General features: G+C 37.7%; 2 protein-coding genes across 6 annotated transcripts in view; both read right to left on the bottom strand.

Annotated features, from left to right (window-relative positions):
• The window catches only part of pnpla7a (patatin-like phospholipase domain containing 7a), a 31,018-nt gene extending 19,916 nt beyond the window's left edge, over nucleotides 1-11,102 (bottom strand). For both annotated transcript variants that reach the window (XM_044173784.1, XM_044173786.1), the window contains exons 1-19: nucleotides 10,974-11,102; nucleotides 10,490-10,552; nucleotides 10,227-10,301; nucleotides 8,614-8,701; nucleotides 8,345-8,427; nucleotides 7,755-7,855; nucleotides 7,477-7,617; nucleotides 7,227-7,386; nucleotides 5,783-5,863; nucleotides 5,047-5,175; nucleotides 4,684-4,764; nucleotides 3,781-3,910; nucleotides 3,608-3,679; nucleotides 3,360-3,454; nucleotides 3,055-3,210; nucleotides 2,720-2,797; nucleotides 1,788-1,993; nucleotides 992-1,123; nucleotides 700-823 (exon numbers count right to left, since the gene is read on the bottom strand). In XM_044173784.1, the coding sequence (XP_044029719.1) occupies nucleotides 700-823; nucleotides 992-1,123; nucleotides 1,788-1,993; nucleotides 2,720-2,797; nucleotides 3,055-3,210; nucleotides 3,360-3,454; nucleotides 3,608-3,679; nucleotides 3,781-3,910; nucleotides 4,684-4,764; nucleotides 5,047-5,175; nucleotides 5,783-5,863; nucleotides 7,227-7,386; nucleotides 7,477-7,617; nucleotides 7,755-7,855; nucleotides 8,345-8,427; nucleotides 8,614-8,701; nucleotides 10,227-10,301; nucleotides 10,490-10,540 (1,983 nt within the window). In that variant the 5' untranslated portion in view covers nucleotides 10,541-10,552; nucleotides 10,974-11,102. The remainder of the gene's footprint in view (nucleotides 1-699; nucleotides 824-991; nucleotides 1,124-1,787; nucleotides 1,994-2,719; nucleotides 2,798-3,054; nucleotides 3,211-3,359; nucleotides 3,455-3,607; nucleotides 3,680-3,780; nucleotides 3,911-4,683; nucleotides 4,765-5,046; nucleotides 5,176-5,782; nucleotides 5,864-7,226; nucleotides 7,387-7,476; nucleotides 7,618-7,754; nucleotides 7,856-8,344; nucleotides 8,428-8,613; nucleotides 8,702-10,226; nucleotides 10,302-10,489; nucleotides 10,553-10,973) is intronic.
• Nucleotides 11,103-11,993: 891 nt separating this feature from the next.
• clic3 (chloride intracellular channel 3) lies at nucleotides 11,994-17,638 on the bottom strand. 4 transcript variants are annotated; one of them, XM_044174800.1, is made up of 7 exons: nucleotides 17,482-17,638; nucleotides 17,171-17,248; nucleotides 14,836-14,945; nucleotides 13,800-13,925; nucleotides 13,403-13,509; nucleotides 13,127-13,302; nucleotides 11,994-12,943 (listed from the first exon to the last, which is right to left on the bottom strand). In XM_044174800.1, exons 2-7 carry the CDS (start codon nucleotides 17,204-17,206, stop codon nucleotides 12,779-12,781), a joined length of 720 nt encoding a protein of 239 aa, XP_044030735.1. In that variant the 5' UTR covers nucleotides 17,207-17,248; nucleotides 17,482-17,638; the 3' UTR covers nucleotides 11,994-12,778. The 4 variants fall into 4 exon arrangements, with proteins under 4 accessions (XP_044030735.1, XP_044030738.1, XP_044030737.1 ...); XM_044174803.1 differs by having other exon boundaries at nucleotides 17,171-17,244; nucleotides 17,482-17,631; XM_044174802.1 differs by having other exon boundaries at nucleotides 17,438-17,627.
• Nucleotides 17,639-21,453: the final 3,815 nt, after the last annotated feature.

Genomic DNA, 21,453 nt, shown 5'->3' with positions numbered 1-21,453 from the left:
AATGCAAATAGTCCTGGCATTAGTATCCATTTTTAGACCTTAACCCATGAAGGACAATATCAGGAAACATATGTTAACACGTTTTATATTCTTGGTAAATGTACTGATATGCTGGATAGTTTAACAGGTACTGAATATAAATTACTTCTTACTCAGATTAAATCAAACCAAACAAGATGAGAAACGACTGCAGTGTGTATACCCACACTTCATTCAGCAGACCTGCCAGTTATGCTAGTGTAAGCTCCAGTCTAAATGTGTTTGGAGTTGTCCCAAAAAGAGCCTCAGACAAAGTGTTTTTTTTTCATGAAGTATTCTAAATAAATTAATAGAATTATATGTAAACTGTAACGTTTAAGGTTAAATTTATGGGTTTAATTGTCTTGCATTGTTTAATAGTTACCCCCCTAAATATTCATAAGATGTACTTGGTTGAGTTTTTATTTACTGGCAGTGATAGTCTTCTACTGCTAGTGAACATGCTATGAATGTGATGATTAACTACTGACAAACTATTTTTCTCATGGATATTTAAATCTGCAAGTTTTTTGATAGACTTTAAAGAAAAACTCAGAACTGTTTCTCCTGATATGTCATTAATATTTATCAGGATACTAGAAGTGAAGTGCACACATAGTTGATATTCATAGTTTTTAACCTTCTATCCACCATCTTCCCCCGCACCATCATGGTCCTTACCACTCCAATCAGGTCGCCGCGTCCATACTCTCCTATCAGCTCCTTCTTGCCATCCTCCTTCATGATTACCGAGCGCAGTCGACCACTCAGCACTATGAACGTACTGTCTGATTTCTCTCCCTGCCTGAAAAATATACAGATAACTTCAATTCACTGCAAATAAGCAAACAAGCTTGTGAATCACAACCAAATTTAAGAATTTAGTTGCCTCCATTGTTGACTTGTTGACATGAATGCAATAATGTCAACAAAGACCATTTTTCCAAGGTATACAAGGTTATCAGTAGAATACCTGTAGACCGCCCTGCCAGCTTCCACAGCCATCCAGTCGAGAGCAAAGTCTATCTGTCTGACAAAAGATGACATCCTCCTCACCACTGTGTGAGCAACATTTAGCACCACCTTTGGCTCCACACGCATTATCCTGAGGAAAAGACAAGAATCGAGGTAAAAGAAAAGTTACAGGCCCTTCTCATTGGTCTTTTTGTTGAGTATAATTATGTTTTTTTTTTAAGTCTACACTGCTCTACAAAGCCAAAATGCAGTAACTACATATTTGTTCACAAGAACTAGAAAACCGTTAAAAACCAAACAGCAGTGACTGCTCTCTGGCTAGTTGAGGCTAGCTGGTGAGACAGACTTAGCTAAACCCAATTTACCCACTTACCCAAATCACTGTTGATGATCCAACATCTTAATTACTGAGTTTTTTTTATACCACATAAATAAGACAGCAGCTAAATCAAAAATGATAATGGAGGGAGAAAAAGTAACTAGTCCTGCTAAAAGCTAACTTGCTTAAAGGAAACTAGCCAAGCTTAAACAGACTACAGTTTATTGAAATGTGTTTTGGATTTTATGTAAGTTTTCTAACAATTATTAATAATTAGTATAAAAAGGCATCAAATTTAGTTTTATAAGTTTTAAAACTTATATATCTGTTATACAGTTTGGCTAAGAGCCTTCAAATTTCACTGTATCTTTAGCTACTACTCTCCGCTTTAGTAAGGCAGTACAGAAGAATACATATATTGAGTACACATTTATGCATCGATGGGTGTGTGTGCAGGTGTGTCCATGTGACTAACTCATAGAAGTGGGTTTTGGAAATGGAGAGGAAGCTGCAGTCTCGCTGGGCTCGAACAGTGAATATGAGGGGCTCTCCGGTCAGGACAGCAAGTTGACCGACAAGCTCTCCAGGGTACGTCACAAACAGACGCGTCTCTTCTTCACGGTCGATCATCCGCTGGTAAACATGTAGGAGGCCAGAAATCACAAACTGGATGCTCACCTCCTGAAACACCAAGAGGAGAGAGAGGAGAGAAAGTCACAGTCTGAAAGTGAAGGCCAAGATTCAGGTGTACTAATGGGACAAAATGTAAAATCAAAAAACTTTTTCACAATAATTATCATCATCATTAATATATTATGAATTTCAATAAACATTTTCTTAAATGATGGTAAAATGTAACTTTTCTCATATCTCATTTTGACATGAGAACTGAACAATGACATCTTGATATTGACATTGAGAATTGTATCACAGTTAAATTTTATTGAGAGACAATAAAAGATAAATGGAGCATGTAAGTTAAGACAATGATTATTTTTTGAGACAACAATTTTTATGATTTGCAAATGTCACAAAGTCTTGCAAGTCATTAACAGTGGTCAGAAAACATGTGCAGCTGAACGGACCAAACTGCCCTAACCTTGAAGAGAAAAGATTGAAATCTTATTTCATTTACTTGTGTGGCTCAGTTGAGTGAGTGGATGAGGGTCACTGTGTGCAAATTGTGCTTTACAACACCGTTGTGGAAAAGGCTGCCAAATTAAACATATTTTTAAATACTGTGCTGAAATACAACAAATTAATGCAAATAAAGTTTTCTTGTTGATGGAAGCCACCACTGAGCAAGTTTAACATATAAAAGACACAAGGAAAAAATCCTTACATAAAATCTTCAGTGTCATGAAACAGAGAGGAAGTTGTAACTGCTTTGTAAGTTGTTGTTCTAACCTGGTCTCCCTGACGAGCCACCACAGAACCAGCTTTGACTTGATGGAGGGTCACTCTGCCCTCAAGTAGACTGGGGTCCTGCAACAGAAAATAAAACCAATGAATAATATTCGGAATAACTGCTTATTTATATCATCACAAAAACACTGACCTCTCCTAATATATTAGACCTGCCACCCTAATCCATCCAAAACCAGTGATCAGAATTTTCCCATAAAACGTGTTCAATTGCACAATACACATGCAAAATCAGTATTACCTTTGTTTTGAAAAATGAAGTAACCCCCAAAATATTTATACCAGTCGATGTTCATTTTATGTGATCGACCTCTCACCTGCAGCTGGATGATTCCCAGCAGGTCCTTCTTAGCAGCCTGGAGGATTATGCTGCTCTTACTGAGGTGGACGGCATCAGAGTGCCCCCCACTGTCTGTGTAGTGAAACACTTCAGAGGGTGTCTGCTGCATTGTCACACACTTCTTCAGACTGGACTATAAAGACAGAGATAAGAGAGTGACTAAAAAGGAAGAACAAGACAAGCAGAAGCATAAGATGCAGTGGATGCTGGGATATGGTGTTAACATCTACACAGCCAACATCAGATTCAATGTAAAGAGTTGACATGGCAGGAGAGTCTTACTTTGTGAGACTGATTCTGATTCTGAGTGACTGGACTGGATGGAGCCTCATCTATAGTGACTCGAGCTCGTTCACAAGCCATGTTCAGGTCAAGACCTGCATCTCAGGACAAAGGAGGAAGATTATGAGTTTAGGTATGTCTGTGTGTGTGTCCTTGCTTTCAGATCAGCGACGGTGACAAGTCTGTGCAAGAAATGAATACAGACATATGCCATTTGGTGATCGCTAATGTCCAAGATAGTAACCCACCTGCGCAGTCAGTGGGCATTGAGATTGATCGCTGCTTCCTATAGCTGTTTGAAGGGCTGTCCTTTACACCATCTGTTTATTGTAAAGTGAAGTTCCAGCACAGGATCAGTCTTTCAAAATATTCAATGTGTGTGTACTGTATATTTAGAATTATGTGTGTGTGAGCATGTGACCTGTCTCTGTGGGGCTCTCCGTGGTCCCAGCAGATAACTCGTCCTGGAAGTGCAAACGACGAATAGTCTTCCCAGTATTCGCCTCTCCCATCACACTGTTTACATTGGACAACGGCACCGCCTGACTGTCCTGTCAATTTGGCAACAAAACAAATCAGTTAACAGTCCACAATTCAGTTAGTCAGGACAACAGTAACATTTTGAGTAACCCTAAAATATTTTATTCATAATAGATTTGAAGCACAGGAAAATGATCATCAAGATCACAACTGGGTTGTGTGTAAATTACACATTTCTAGAAAAAATAAAAAAAACAGTCAAATATCCAGTGTGGTTCAGTGGGTAAAGCACTGCAGAAATACTGACGGTATAGACATTTGATTATGGCCATTTGGTGATAGCTTTCTTAATGATTAATGATTCTTAACGATTAAATAGTACTTCATTTATTTGTTTATTAATTATTTGAGGATGTTTGGAGACATATTATAACTACAATAATCAATAAAAATATATTTTTTAAAAGCCTTCAGGAATTGGCAAAGTGAATGCCCTTCCACATATTCCCTCCCAAAAAGGACAAAATTAAGGAGTATTTTTGGTTATCATAAAGTCGGAGGCAAGCCCGGGTTAGAGGTTACTGACCTCCCTGTTTTCTGTGGAGGGGCTATAATCATTTTTATTCATTTTCACTGAGCTGTATGGAGGAGTGAGTTATGATACTGTGCTTAATGTTGTGTGAAATTAGCTTGCATGTGTGTGGCCAAGTGTGTATATGACTTTCTGTGCTTGTTTATGTACAAATTCATAACCAGTGGTTCTTAGGTATTCAATGAGGGCCTCTCTGCATGACTGTGTGTGTATACACATAAATGTGTGCGCACTAATTAAATTCCCTCCTACCGGATTGAAGAGCTCAGTTGTTAGGCCCAGATAGTTATGTAATGCCAAGAAGGTGACTCTTTGGAGACGCACCATGATTATCTGCAACACACACAAAATCAAACAGGTAAACAGAGCAGAACATATTATACATCAGATTGTAGTTACACCCAAAGTGAAAATGATTATGTTTTATATTAAAATGATGTGTTCCAGAGGGCGGAAAAATTGCCTCAAGGAAAAACAAACACTACATGCCAATATAGTGCGCATGCGCCAACATGCATGCTGCCTGTTGCTGTAGCTTAAAGAATTTCCCCTCAGGGATCAATAAAGTATTTCTGATTTCTGATGCTATATATTTATTGTTAGACAATCTGGTACCTGAATGACACGAACAAGTGTCTCTGGGTATTTCTTAAACACAGATTCAAAGGCTGATGCAGGTAAACGTAAGATGGTGGAGCGAGTTGCAGCCCGTGTTGATACAGTCTTATATGGAGCTGGATAACCCTGGCAGAGGCAGGAAAAAACAATTAGAAAAGCATAGAATTAAGAAAAGACAGAGGAGGCAGTCACTAAAACCCCATATACATCTTTGACTTCAGTATTGATAACCACCTAATGAGAGCTGTCCATGGAATAACTAATAATAACAAAAAAAATGTGTTTTTCCAAGCTTTGATTTCTTAATTTTTAATTGTTTGAATTAGTTAGTTAGTGTTAAGTACAATATGTTCTGAGCAATAGCAATATGAGTGTGCCAGAATTTTCATGAAACTTCAAGATGTTGACTAATCAAATACTCATTCCTAAAAGATGCACGTTTAAGTAAAGAAATTATATAACATCACTATAACTATGTATGACAACATAGGAAATGGAAACAAAACAGAGCATGCCACTGGACAAAATACTTAAATTGGGGGTAAAGGTTAAACAAATTGAGCTGAACAGGAAGTACAAAAAGATTTGCTTCTAAACGAGAGAAACATGAGTGGAAGTATAAACTGTGTAGAGGAGACAGAGAACTGAGACAGAAACAGATCAGAGGACAAAAGACGACAGAAGCAGAGACGTTAGTGTGATGTGAAAGATGAAGAAAAAATAAGGAGCTCACAGTGATGATGTCGAGAATACTGAGCAGGCTGTGGACGCTGTCTCCTGGGTGCACGTCCTTCACTACTGGTTCTGTACCGTCCTAAAAAACAGGAAAACACAAATACAAGAAATGACACCAACAATAGAGATCCATTCAAACGTTAGAGTGAAGCCACATATACAGTGGTGTGAAAAAGTGTTTGCCCCCTTCCTGATTTCTTATTTTTTTGCATGTTTGTCACACTTAAATGTTTCAGATCATCAAACTAATTTAAATATTAGTCAAAGATAACACAAGTAAACACAAAATGCTGTTTTTAAAAGAAAGTTGTTATTATTAAGGGAAAGCAAAATCCAAACCTACATGGCCATGTGTGAAATAGTGATTGCCCCCTTTTATTTAAATTAAGAAATCAGGAAGGGGGCAAACACTTTTTCACACCACTGTATATTGCATACATACACATATATTATTTGACTGTATTAAAATGTAAATATTTACCTAATGGATGACTGAAATGTCATTTTACAGTAAGTGTTGCAATATAAGGCCCCTGTAATTATTAATTGATGAGGGAAAAAAAGGTTACCTAAAGCTAGCTAGCCATATCCTAAGATTACCACAGATAACATTACATGAAACACCACAGCACAATGTAACTTAAATTTATAGCTAATGTATAGCTATATGTTGCAAAATAAATTAATTACTGTATCACGAAAGATTCATCATTTGATATGACTGAGTCTGAGTCTCACTCCACACAACCATGAAATATCCAGGTTGTGCAACGAACTGTCAACCACTGGAATGGGAGGGGGAGTGCGTCATCTAGTGGCTGGATGTTATCAATGTTATCAATAGTACCTTTAAATACAGACGAAAGTGTGGAGAGGCATCATTTTTCTTCTACTTCTTGTGTTCTGAAACAGCGGAATGCATCTAGACAAATATTACATTACTGCCCTCTTCTGTTCATATATTTTCATGAGCTATGCACATGGGCGTTGGAAGGTAGAAGAGGACATTGAAACAGTCATTACACAGAGTAAAGTGTGCTTATGCCCTTGCTTCACATTTCATTAAGATGTGATTAAGTGTTAAGATTAAGATTAAGTGTTAATGATCAGAGGCACCATTAAAGATGACCTGTCCCAATTTTAGAATCATGTATCGAAAAATTAAATAAAAATACAACAAGATTCATGATTATTACAGTTTTGTCTTGATATTAAACACATTTCATTCAGTTTATCACTCCTTGTATCACTCCTTGTAGGTCCAATTGTAAAGATGATATTTGATATTTTTGTACATTAACAATGGATCAAATGGCTGTGTGTAATATGATAGGTGAGTTACTCATAAAAAGTGAATATGCACAAGAACCACTATACAACAAAACCAAATTAAGCTTTTCCGAAAAGAAGACTAACTGAAAATCAACATGCTATCCACGTACGTTCTCCTGGATGCAGAGCTCGAGTCGTCCATCCTGGACCACATAGATGCTATCGTCATCGTCTCCTGGTTTGAACAAACCTTCACCCTCCTGCAGCTCGATAAACACCATGTGGCGACACAGCTCTAGGAACAAGGGCTTCTCAAAATGACCCAAGACCCTACAACAAAGTTGCAGGACACACACATTATGAAAACAAATGGGAGAAACAATGGGAGAGGCTAAATGGAAAAGTTGTATATTTGTCTACCGGACATTCTTCAGCATGTAGAGGACCTCGGAGGGCAGGTTTGAGCTCTGCACATCAAACTCTGTTAGGTCAGCTTCCAGCACGGAGGGAGGAGGTTCCTTGGGCTGCAGGGTGGGAGGATCTTTACAGATCCTCAGGATTCTGTTGACAGACACAAAAAGAATATTTCACAAATTCCTTTAATCAATCCACTCAGCAAGGCTCAAAACAAATCAGGAGCATTGTTTCAAGGTTTCACTTGCACGCACAGAATAAAAAAATGTATTAATGGCGCATACTTGCGAGCTATGCTCAGAACTTTGGTTCTTTTGCGTATGCGTTGTGGTTGCTTTGATACTGAGGTAGAGGTGGGAGGAGGAATCGAGGACAGCGTCTGGACCTTAGAAAAACAAACATATTCAATATTTAAAGGTTTGCTGTTGTTTACTGCAGACAGTATATATATATTATATATATATAAAATATATTTTGTGTGTAGACACAGGTGTAGTTTAGTAGTATTGATTAAATGTAAGAAATTAATATTATCATGAGGACCTGCATTTATTACTAAGCTAAATGCATGCAAGTAATTTCTCACTGTATGAGAGTGCATTACAATGCTAAGTTACTGGCGCCTTAGAGGTTATAATGCTAGTGAAGTATGTTTCATGCAGCAGTGCAACAAGATACAAACACTTTGGGGTTTGGGGACAGGATAACATTTAGTGTGATGCAGGGAAAATGTAGAAATTAGAAATTTACACAGCATAATCTTTCCCCTAAATATTTAGAAAAGCCTATGCACCTAATTTACAGTACTGAGATGAATCTACTGACTGTAAATGATTGTGTATGAGTGTGAAACGGAAATGGAAATAGAGAAAACCTTTCGCATTATCTTCCTTCCATAGAAGAGCACTTTATCTCGTTTTCTGAAGCGATACTGAGGTACACCAGGCTGTTTTTCACCTTGTCAGAGAATCCAAAAACAAAATGCAAATAAAGTGATGTTAAGACCACATTCTGAAGAAAACTGAAAAGAAAATATAGAATTCCATGAAGAGCCTTATCATTAGAGTCACGCAAAAAATATGTAAAATATGTATTATAGCATTAGAATGAGTATTAAGTTCAGGAAGAGGTTGGATGACTCACGAGCGAGCTTGAATCTCCTGTAAAGGAAGAGCACCACAATCCCAATCAGTGAGACTGCGACAGCAGCTCCAATCAGTACACCTGTGAGCTAGAAGACAAGAGCATTGCAACAATGGTATGGTCACATGAGAAGGCATTGCAGTGTAGCTGCCCACAGAATAGGGCAGTAGGGTGCTGGTTTAGTACTATTATCCATCCAAGTCTCAAAGTTGTGTCTCAATTAAATACCACATGCTAATTCTAAGCAGGTTTTGAGTATGTAGTGTGTTCACAATGGAAAGGAGACAAAATAAAATTACAGCATGCATACTAAAGCACTCGAGATTTGAGTGTGCTGTTGTGCTATTGTCCCATAATGTAATGCCCAAAAGAAATAGAGGAGCTGCTCACTAGGCCTGTCACGATAATTACTTTATCGACTTACCAAGGTCAGCAAAAATTATCGAGGTCATGTCCACATATCATACAATATTGACCATTGTGTTTATTTGGATAAGAATGTCACCAACATTTTAGCCAACATGATGCCAGAATAAACAGCAGGGTTTCCCCTACATTATAAGACTTGGGCACAACGCCTGAGCATTTTTTTTCACAGTGCCTAAGCTGAATGAACAGAAAAAAAACTATGCAGAGTCTGAGACACGTTTTGTTGTAATTTCTGGTTGCCTTGTTTCTGTCCTCTCATCATCTGCTCTCCAAGTTTCACCATGGGTGGGTGTCAGTTCTTTGCTCTTTGAAAGGGTGTACTTGCATTATTATGCTATTATATTAGCATTATATCAGTGGCATAAAATGGTCTTAAAATGACAATAATATTGTTTATCGCATTTTTTTTCTGGGACAATATTATCGTCCAACAAAAGTAGTTATTGTGACAGGCTTACTGCTCTCTGCTGGAATTTATTTTTTACAAATTGTGGATAGTGGTATTCCAGGAACAAATACTTATTACATTTTTGGTCAAACATTTTGCAGTCTGTTTGTGATATTTAACTTGAAGTGACATTCAAAAGTCACAGTTTGTTACAAAACAGTATAATATTGATTTCTTGTATACTAACTGTAATTAACAGTATACTATGAAAATTTGTTTATAATAAATACTCAAAACAAATAGTATGTTGTATGGCCTTGGTTCTTTACATCCTTGATGTAATGACAAATGCAAACATGCTATAAGCAGACAGTGTTGCCAGAAGCTCAAAACCACAGTTAAAAGTCTTCACTTTTATTAACAAATGTAAGGTTAAGTCTTTTATCTCTATGCTATGAGAGAATAATAATTTGAAAAAAGTTTAAGTAATAACCTTAAGTGACATTTGGCTTTGACAGTCATCAGTTATCATTCATTGCATGTTGAGCCGAATCTACTGAACTCAGTGCCCTGTCAATCTCAATCATAGTAATCAGAGGAGTGGAGGGGATTGGATTATTTTCATCTGGGGAAACCGCCCAAGTGACACAAAAAGTAGTCCAAATTATCACACATGCTGAAAACATTTTTTCTGGACCAATTAAATAAAAAGTAGCCCAATTGGCAACCCTGTATGCAGGAAGTGCTCTCCTTGCTTGTTGAAAACATTGGCTGTCAATGAATTGTTATTTCATACCATGGTGGTCTGCATCCTCTCCTCCACAAACTGTTGCACTCGTGCTCTGATGTCATTTTTGCTGTTTACCAGCACCTAGAAACATAAGTTAGGTTAGCACAGTTTCTTTAATCCAATTAACAGTAAGTAAAATATCAACAGCTACCAACGGCCTATGAAACTGTCAATGTTCAAACGTTCAAATGAAGTCCCCACTGCCGTCCCAGTTGTTTCACATAGCCTATGTTTTAAAAAATAATAATAATAATAATAGTGATGCTTACTAAACTGGCCCATTTGCACAAGTCTCCATCATCATCTTCATGGCACTCCATTCTGTAAAACGCCTGTAAACCAGATGGTGAAATTTGGGTAGAATCGCACAGAGACAGTAGCGGTACATGAGAGGAGGTTAAATTCCATGGAGGGCTCACAAGTTGTTGGAGGAAAAGGGAAGAGGAACATAGATTTGTGAATTAGCAGCATGTTCCGCTAGCTAATCATGTTGCTTCGTGTCTTAGTGTTAACAGGTAAACGACAAACTAGCATAGTTAGCCTGAAACAAAGTAACCGGCGACTGATGTTGATTTCAAGTAGCAGATTTAATACAGTCACAACGTTAGCTATAGCTTGACGTTAGCTAAAATAACACTAGCTAGCAGCTGGCTGACTCAGATTACCCGTCTTGCCAGTAATTATAAAAAAACAAAGTCAACTTCACATCTAAGAATTATGGAATACTCAGTGGACAGAAAACACTAGGCTTACTTTTCGAGGACTTCTGGTGTGCTGCTTCAAGCTAGTAACATTGCCAAACAGACGATGGAGCAAAGTTAGCAGATAGCTAACAAAGTTATCTGTATGCTGTCACTTGCTTGGCTCCGCCTATGTTTCTACGTCCACCAATAGCGTTTTTGATATCTGCTGTTGCCTTGGTACCACTCAAAGCACTTGACCAATCAGGAACGGACTAGGCACATCCTAGTCTTCCTGTTTACATCTCGTAACGAAGGTCTTCGGTATTACTGTTTGTTTACACAACACAAAATTTTAGTTCTTAACGTTGTTAGTAGCACAAACACACAGAATATGTACTATAAGCTGCAGTTGTGGAACAGTACAATTACTCAAGAACTGTACAAATCCTGGTGTACTTGTACTTGTGTATTACCATCTTATGCTACTTTATAGCCTACTTCTACTCCACTACAATTCAGAGGCAAATATTGTACTTTTTACAACATTACAATTGACAGTTGTAGTTACTAGTTACTGTGTAGATTAAGATTTTTAAAACCTATGAACATGTGAAATATGATGCATTGTTATACAGTAAAATAAAATACCCAACAGTAAATAAAGTAATTAAAATGAGCACCACCTTAACCAGTAACATTTAAATGCTGCTTTTAAATGCATCAGTGATAATAATCCAATGAACGTATAATATAGGCTATACGTAATAATAAAAGTACCTGCATAATGAGTACTTTTATTACTTACTTAGTTTCATTCATTATTCCGTTTGAATCCGTTAAATCTGATTTGCATTCTGTGTGAGTCTTGAACTAAACTAATCCAAAATGGATCAAGAAATTGATTAAGTGCCATGCTCAGTTCTGTCCCTCTGTCCTCTGTCATGGTGAAAAATCTGTTATGGTCATCAAAAACAGACAGTAAAGAGAAGTTAAACAATTAACTTCCAGGCCACATACTGTATAACTTGATTCCCCGACATTTACACATTATTGCAAGCTCACATAATATTCATACAATCAACACCAGTGAAACTTTTTCACATAGCCTTTAATATTGAACATATCAAAATATTTTTATTTTTCTTCACCCTGTTTTCATTCCATTAACTTACATTTATGTTAAAGTTAAACATAACTTAGTCACTACTGAGAAACGTGCAGTAATTTACAAAACAAAAAATCATGGAGATGGACTGTGAAAATGGTGTAAAGGGGTGTTAACTCATTTCCATTAAGAGAAACAATATTCCTTGTTAGTTTGAAAACTTTCCATTAAAAGACATTTTAGAAGCAAAGAATAGCTTTACAGTCTGCCTTATCTACAGCCAAGGCGATTTGTTTTTTTATGTTTACACTAGTAATGTTCTGGACATATTTCATGTCCAATTTTAATTAATATATTGTAATCAACAAAATGTAAATGCTTAGACACAATACATGCATGAGCAATGAGACATAACATAAATATTCTCTGGGATTTACAGTGCTTTCTCGCTCTCACAGGGGCTGAATAAGAAATCCACATGAGTACAACCAGAGCCTGCAATAAAATATATACAAATACAACTTTTAAGCAACTTTGATGTAGCAGTTGGCAATTTTAAAAATACTAGAGCCCAATTCATGAAAGCAACAGTACTTTTTATAGAAATATAATTATTGAACATGCCATTGCAAATAAATTTCAATATCCAGACTCATATTTTTTTGACACAAATCATGTACAGTTTTCAGGCATTTTGTCACCTTTTCTCTGCGTTCATTCTCATTCTATTCTTCTTTCTCACTTCTACTGCTTCATCTCTCCCTCTTGATCTATTTGTTCAGGTACTTTGCCACAGAGCGGTAGGCAATGAGGATCTCTGAGTCATTTGGGCAGGTAAAACGAAACTCATCTCGTTTGTAGGCATTATCCAGGTAACGTGTCAGACCTTTCAACTCTGCGGGAATGGCAAAGTCACGGTACTCCTTACACACCACCTGGAGGAAGAGGGGTTTTAAGATTGTGTTATTTGCAAAAAGTCATCAGTAGAATTTAAAGTCCAGGAACGGCTCATTACCGCTTTTAATACCTCTCCACCACAGAGATAAAAATTAACAGATCTATGTCCCAATGATGGAAAGAAAGTTTTTATACAATGAGTACTGCTGAACTCTGGTCACCTTTACAATGTTGAGTTTGGGAAGCAAGTTGCAGTCTGCCAAGGTGAGGGCGTCACCGTCCAGGTAGAGGCGTGAGGACTCAGTGGTATTTGGGTTCCGGTCCAGCTCATGAGGCAGAGGTGTCTCTAGATACATGTTAAGCTTCACCAAAGTTGAAAGAAATTTCTTCTCTAGCACTAAGGACAGAAAAGATGTAACAGGCTCCATCATGTGGCTATATATAAAATAGAAATGAGTGTAAATTCATTTTGATGAATATTCAACTAATGCCCTTACTGTCATTTGATGCAGGATTGGGGTTCTTTATATATCCTGAGAATTTTCGGAAGATGTCTTCTCCAGCACCGTTGGACTCTTTGTATCGACAACACAATTTCGGATACCTGCCATTGGTAGAATAAAAATGTGAGCATGTGTCGGCACTATAATGAATGAGATATTCTATACATACACACACACACACACACATATATATATATATATATATATATATATATATATATATATATATATATATATATATATATATACATACATATACATACACACACACATATATATATATATATATATATATATATATATACATTGTATTGTATTGTGTTTTATATATATATACACACACAATCAGCCTGCATCTTTAAACGTCTCTTTACATTTGCATTCTACTCACTGTGGTGGGGCTAAAGTCTCCTCCAGGAACTCCTCAATCTTGTTAGTGTCCGTTTTGACCTCTTCGTTGTAGAGGAGGAAGGGAGGCTGAGAGCCTGGAGCCAAAGCCTTCAGCACATCAGGTGCCCTGCAACAGAACAGCAAACAACAAGCAAGGTTTAGCTTACCAAAGGTGATCAAATAATAAAAATGACAAACTTTGAACCAAACAAATACAAATGAGTAAGAAGGGGATAATTAGATCACATTTACAGGTTCATTTCCTTTACGGTTTCTTCTAATTTACTTTAGATACATTTCCCAGTTTGTGTTTAAGTTTTCAGGACAAAGTTCTTTGATAATATTTTGAGTTAATGTTTCATGCTTCAGTGATACAAATTCACACCACGTTTTCTCTTATTTCCTTCTGTAACTTCTCTGCACTGGCTCCTGGTATCTTGCAGGACTGCAATCAGAACCTTTCCCTCCTCGCCTTCAAATGCATGTACTGCACCTTCCTACCTCTAAAAACCTCCTCACCTCGCCTGCTGTTTCAAATTATTACTTATTATCAAAGGACACCAGCAAACACTGGACAGCTTTGAGTTTGGTCTCAAACCTTTAACATCTGAGAAGATCTTGATTGTTTTAATCTTCCTTTCTCGCTACTATTCTTACTATTAAGTTTTAGATTCTAATTCCTCTTGATTATTATTATTTGTCATTATTGTTAGTCTAACATTAAAGAGAGGTGATGATGGAGAGCAGGTAGGTCATGGGTTTGATCTTGTTGGCCAGCTGGGGCCTTTCTGTGTGATGTTCAAGTTCCCCATGTGCAAACATGAATACTGTGTAAGTGTGAATGCGTTTGTCTGTCTATATGTGTTATTGTACCCTTATTGTACCTATTGTACCCTTTTAACCCAGTGTGTGCTGGCATAGGCTCACAGCCCCTCTGCAACCCTTTCTGAACTGTGCATGCTGTTGTATGTGTTAATGTGTCAGTCTCAAAGACAAGACCAATAAGTTCATGGAAACACAAATAAATGTGCTCTCACCTCTTCATGTCCACAGTGGTGAGGGTAAAGTTGGCCCCTTTTAACCAAAGAATCATGAAGAGTCTCTGACAGAAGGGACAGTTCCCCACACTCTCAGCATCAACACTGGCCTGACACACAAACAGACATTACGTTATAAACACATATACTTTTCATTGCTTGCAAACAGTGACATTAAAACAATGTAAGAAAATATGTTTTTGAAATGGAATGCTGGTAAGTTGGTTCTAGCATCAGTGCTGTAATGTATCCAACCAACCATGAGTACCTGCACAGGTATTCTTGTCGAGCCTGCTCTGCTCTGACAGTCTAAACCAACAGCTGAGGAATTTCAAATGGAGGGTTGAGGCTGATTTACACCCAGATTAAACCACCCACTACTTAAATAGTGTTTGGTGTCCCTGCTACATCATATATTTTCAACAGCAGCCTGATATACAGTGGTGTGAAAAAGTGTTTGCCCCCTTCCTGATTTCTTTTTTTTTTTGCATGTTTGTCACACTTAAATGTTTCAGATCATCAGACAAATTTAAATATTAGTCAAAGATAACACAAGTAAACACAGAATGCAGGTTTTAAATGAAGGTTGTTATTATTAAGGGAAAACAAAATCCAAACCTACATGGCCCTGTGTGAAATAGTGATTGCCCCCTAAACCTAATAAATGGTTGAGCCACCCTTAGCAGCAACAACTGCAACCAAGCGTTTGCGATAACTTGCAATGAGTCTTTTACAGCGCTGTGGAGGAATTTTGGCCCACTCATCTTTGCAGAATTGTTGTAATTCAGCCACATTGGAGGGTTTTCGCATGAACTGCCTTTTTAAGGTCATGCCACAGCATCTCAATAGGATTCAGGTCAGGACTTTGAATAGGCCACTCCAAAGTCTTCATTTTGTTCTTCTTCAGCCATTCAGAGGTGGACTTGCTGGTGTGTTTTGGATCGTTGTCCTGCTGCAGAACCCAAGTTCGCTTCAGCTTGAGGTCACGAACAGATGGCCGGACATTCTCCTTCAGGAGTTTTTGGTAGACAGCAGAATTCATGGTTCCATTTATCACAGCAAGTCTTTCAGGTCCTGAAGCAGCAAAACAGCCCCAGCCCATAACACTACCACCACCATATTTTACTGTTGGTATGATGTTCCTCTTTGGATGTCGTTGTGGGGTCTTTTGTGACCTCTTGGATGAGTCGTCGCTGCGCTCTTGGGGTAATTTTGGTCAGCCAGCCACTCCTGGGAAGGTTCACCACTGTTCCATGTTTTCGCCATTTGTGGATAATGGCTCTCACTGTGGTTCACTAGAGTCCCAAAGCCTTAGAAATGGCTTTATAACCTTTTCCAGACTGATAGATCTCAATTACTTTCTTTCTTATTTGTTCCTGAATTTATTTGGCTCTCGGCATGATGTCTAGCTTTTGAAGATCTTTTTGGTCTACTTCACTTTGTCAGGCAGGTCCTATTTAAGTGATTTCTTGATTGAGTACAGGTGTGTCAGTAATCAGGCTTGGGTGTGGCTAGAGAAATTGAAATAAGGTGTGATAAACCACAGTTAAGTTATGTTTAAACAGGTGGTGCTAAGGGTGGCCCAACCAGTTATTAGGTTTAGGGGGCAATCACTATTTCACACAGGGCTATGTAGGTTTGGATTTTGTTTTCCCTTAATAATAACAACCTTCATTTAAAAACAACATTTTGTGTTTACTTGTGTTATCTTTGACTAATATTTAAATTTGTTTGATGATCTGAAACATTTAAGTGTGACAAACATGCAAAAAAAAAAAAAGAAATCAGGAAGGGGGCAAACACTTTTTCACACCACTGTAATTGAGTCACAGGCATGTGTAGCAGCTAAGGCATTTTTGAAAGCGCAGGACACAGGTTTCCAAACTGGACAGGCCTCTTTTCAGTTTCTACTGTTCATACTGGTTTCACACTGATACTGTGACTAAATAACAAGAGATAGATATAGTGAGATTAACCATTCTTCATCAGTTACAACAGTCCAGCATTGTATCATTTCAACTGTAAATGTAGTATTATCATGAAATGCATTGCAACATACAGAATGATAATATTAGAGTCTTTGGGAGGGTTTAGGTGCTGACATTTTGTTATAAACACATTTTGACAAGCTGAAGCAGCATGTTTGAAAGTCCCAGACACTATCAGTTAATGAATGAAAGAAAATCAATTATCAAAGTAGCTAAGATATACTGAAGCAGACACTTGGACACCCGAAAATTGTCTTTTTTTATCCATTTTTGTCAGAGATTTAGGTAGTGCCATGTTTAAGCAGGATTTTTTAAACACAACACATCACAATTATTGTAGGTCTTACCTTAACGAAGAGTTCAATCTTCGGGGCCTCTGCCATCTTTGTTTCTGCCTCTCTGTCTTTTACTCTCTGTCCACCTATCTATATTGGATCCATAAAATGGTTAGTTTCTGTCACTGTCAATGCAAAGACAAGTCAGAAATTTTAAAAAAAATTGTGAAGTTTATATTTCTGTGTGATTATGATTATTTTGCAATCTCATTCTTTCACTCTCTCACTCTCTCACTCTCTCTCTATCTCTCTCACACACACACAAACACACACACTCACATTTGAAACTGGTAGCAAGATGTATTACTGAAGCCTGTACTCACACTGGTGGTCACAGTCAGCACTGGATGCAAGAACACTGCTTTATCTTTACTAGACCTGTATTTTTTTCACCTCTCCTCCCTCTCTTCTCTTCTCTTCTCTCTCTTCTCTTCTCTTCTCTTCTCTTCTCTTCTCTTCTCTGCACCTGTTTCTGTTTTTTGTTCGTCACTCACCACACCTTTCAAGCCTTGTGAGGCAGCCTACTCCTCCCCTGCCCTTACCAGTCAGACCAGCAAATCTGGATCTGTCTCCATCTGCCCCCGCTTGCTTTCTGTCACTTTATCTCAACCACATTAAGTCAGTTCAATAGGCCTACTGTATAGGTACATTATTAGCATGTCACAGAGGCTGCCATATCACAAGATGGTGAAGTGTATTATCTGTGGTTTCAAGTTTGTTTATGAAGTGAAATGCAGATATTGGATTACACAGTGATCACACACTAAAAGACTATACTCTACTAAAATAAAGCCATATAAGCACAGTTGATTCTGATCTCATTAGATTTAAGGCTTTGTGCACTTTGAATAATGTATAATTAAAATATTAATTTACAATGATTATATAACACGACTATGTTTATAAGTGCTTAATTTAATCACTTTGTACCCTATGTGGCCAAAAGTATGTGGGCATCCGCACATTAAAAATACATGTGATTGTTGAACATCTCATTCTAAAACTATGGGCATTAATAAGCTGCTATAAAAAGCCTCCAATCTTCTGATTTCAGGCTTTCCACAAGATTTTTGGAACGTGGCTGCAGAGATTCGCTCCCATTCAGCCTCAAGAGCATTCATGAGGTCGGGCACTGATGTTGGACAATAAGGCCTGGCTCGCAGACCGCGCTTCAATTCATCCCAGAGGCATTGGATGGGGTTGAGGTCAGGGCTCTGTGCAGGCCTGTCAGATTCTTCCACACCAAATGCTGAAAATTATTTCTTTATGGACCTGGTTCCGTGCATGGAAGAAATGTCATGTTGAATGGGCCTTCCCCAAACTGCTGACACAAAGTTGGAATAACACTTTTATCTACAATATTATTGAAGCTGTATCGTTAAGATCGTTAAGGGGCCAAACAATGAAAAACATCCCCAGAACAAAATACTTACTTCACATACTTTTGGCCATATTGTGCATTTTCTTATCATGTCAGAAAGACATTGAGAATTGGGGAAATGGTCACACAAAGGACACATTTTGAAGTTTGTGGATGTCTCTCTACAGTTTAACAAGAAAAGAGATTCACCTTTATCTCACCTGAAATAAAATCTTTTCATTTGTCTCTCTCCCTCTCTCTCTCTGTCTCTCTCGTCAATAGTGTTTCTGTATTTTGGTGTCTTCCTCTCAGTTTGTTGTGTTTGTTTTGTGTTCATCCCGCAGCCTACTTTCAGTTGATCAGCATTCATGACATGCAGAAAATGCTCTCATGTAGCAGGTATTCACTGAGGTTTCTGTGATTGGAGAGAGGAGGGAGAAACACCCCCAAGCAAGTTGATATAAAGTGAAATAAGGATGCAAGCTGAGAGGAGTGAGATAAAGATCCAAAACCAGAACGAAACAGATCGGTGGGGATATGGCTGAAGCCACATAACTGTGTCATTTCATAGGCAAGTATGCACAAGAGAGGAAATTAGGGTGTGATTGTCAGTCATCGTTGACACTGTGCTGTGGAATCCACAAGTACATGTATTGTACAAGGTTTATAATTAAGTAATTTAGAAATTTTGTTTTGTTCTAGATCTCACTGAAAGGTGTTGTCCCTTCTAAGAGCCCAAACATCCCTGGGAACACTGAAAGGAACAAAACAAAGTGGACCATTGTAAGAAAAAAAAAAGATAAAAGATTCTCTTTGATTAAAGTAACAAATTTATGAGATAAAAACTCGGAAAGATGTGTGTTTTTTTCGTCAAGGAACCACATTGCTTCCCTTTGCAAGGTTGGATCATGTCGTGTTTTATGCCTGCAGTGGATGCAGTGGATTCATTTAGCAATAAGGAAATAACCTACTTGTGATTTGAGCCCAGAATCACCATTATTATAAGCATCCAGACTTTGAAGAGACATGCAAATTAGTATCAAAAGTGCTGTCTTCTAATCCAGTGTGTGTGTGTGTGTGTGTGTGTGTGTGTGTGTGTGTGTGTGTGTGTGTGTGTGTGTGTGTGTGTGTGCTAGTCAGCTATTCATAACATCACCAACACTAACTGAGTGAGTCCAGAAAGGAGAAGCGTGCACACGTCCTCCCTAGGGGGTAAACAGTCAAAGTCTACATCCCTAACACACATGCATGCAACCACAACTCATTGTAACGTAATTCATTTTCTAAACACTTCCATACTTTATGGTCACTGCCAAATGAAAAGTCACTCAAAAGGGTTGGAGGCTCAAATTTCGGAGGTTTCTCTCACAAAGGTATAACTTGAGCTGCTTTAAATATTATCTGTTTTTTATAAATCACATGCACACCACAAGACGTAAAGTGAAATGTAACGCAACAAGTAAAACTAAAACTAAATATGCAATATAAAGGCAACAAAAACACAATAGGCATTATAAAAAAATATTTTCACCCCACAAAGAGAAGGCATAAAAAAGATTTAATGTGCCAAAGAGGATGAGCTACACCAGTGCTTTCCAACCTTTTGGACTCCTTTTGGAGTATTTCATATTAAAAAAGCAAAGATTAAAGGAAAAATAGCAGAAAATGTTTATTTTTTTATTATATCTTAATGTACATGACCAACACATTAGGAACCACGGGGCTAAATTGCAGCCTATGTTGCACTAACAAGTGGTCTTAAACAATGTGTTAATGGAGGAGTTACAATAAATACTATATCGAAAGAATATGTACACTGAGTGTGTACTGGAGGGAGAAGAAGAGTTAGTGTGTGGGTCCCGTACAGAAGCTTGGGGTCCTGCAGGATCAGGGTTTTCATAAAATTGTGTAGCATTTAGAAAGATGACAATAACATAAGACTGAACTTTATTCATCACAAAGGAAATTCTAACTTTTGCCCAAGATACTCAGTATACATAATGAAATATATTGTATAAACATACTGTAAATACATACAGTGAAATAAAATCATATAAAAGTAGAAAAAATAAAATGAGGTCCAAAGTACAAATGATGTTACAATACATTGATGAAAGGTGTTATTGTACTTATTTCTTTTTCTATTATTTCTATTCTACTTGTATTGGTGCAGATTCCTAAAAAAAACAGTCTCAGTCAAACACTTAGTCAAATTACATACAACATACAAACCATGCACCTGCATGAACCTGAGGGCCTCTGGGGGTCTGAGGGGTCCTGGCCCCCCAGGCAGTTGCCTAACCCTTTGCTGGGTCAGTGATCCAGCCTTGCCAACAAGAACTTACAAACACAAGTCCAATGTGAATGCATTGTCAATGTTATTCTGTAGCACACTCCCCTCTTGTGGTCTTTTAGAATACTGACATAAATGCAAGCATAACTGTAAATTTAAGCTGCAATTTAGGATTTGGATAGGACATGAGTTTGATAGCAAATGCGGTATAAACTGTTACACAGGTAATTTAGTCCTGATTGTCTGTTCAGGTATTCATAAGTTGTGTCGATATACACATGATGAGGAGTCATTTCTAACCGGAACATAACCTTTTATTTTGAGAAATATTTTGGTTTGTTACTTCCTGCTGATGATCATTTCTTAACACTAACAAGGCTGATGCAGATGGCACCTGCTGTATTGATTGTCACTCTGCCAAAGAAGGCACATGTACATGGGCACATGCGTGGAAGATGTTGTGATTTGAGATCATGTTTTAGAGTACTGAAGTCCTCACACAAGAAACATAAGGCCATCTTCCCATTCAGTGCCTTTGCCAAAACTTAATTATTACTCTGTACATCAATGCTCTTTCTGGTAAACACTAATTTCTTTGTATCAAGGGCAAATAATCAACTCCTTCCTCCTCCTAAACTTTTC

This window comes from Siniperca chuatsi, linkage group LG18 (genome assembly GCF_020085105.1).
Source record: "Siniperca chuatsi isolate FFG_IHB_CAS linkage group LG18, ASM2008510v1, whole genome shotgun sequence".
NCBI lineage: Eukaryota > Metazoa > Chordata > Actinopteri > Centrarchiformes > Sinipercidae > Siniperca > Siniperca chuatsi.
This window is presented reverse-complemented; position numbering and strand designations above follow the sequence as displayed.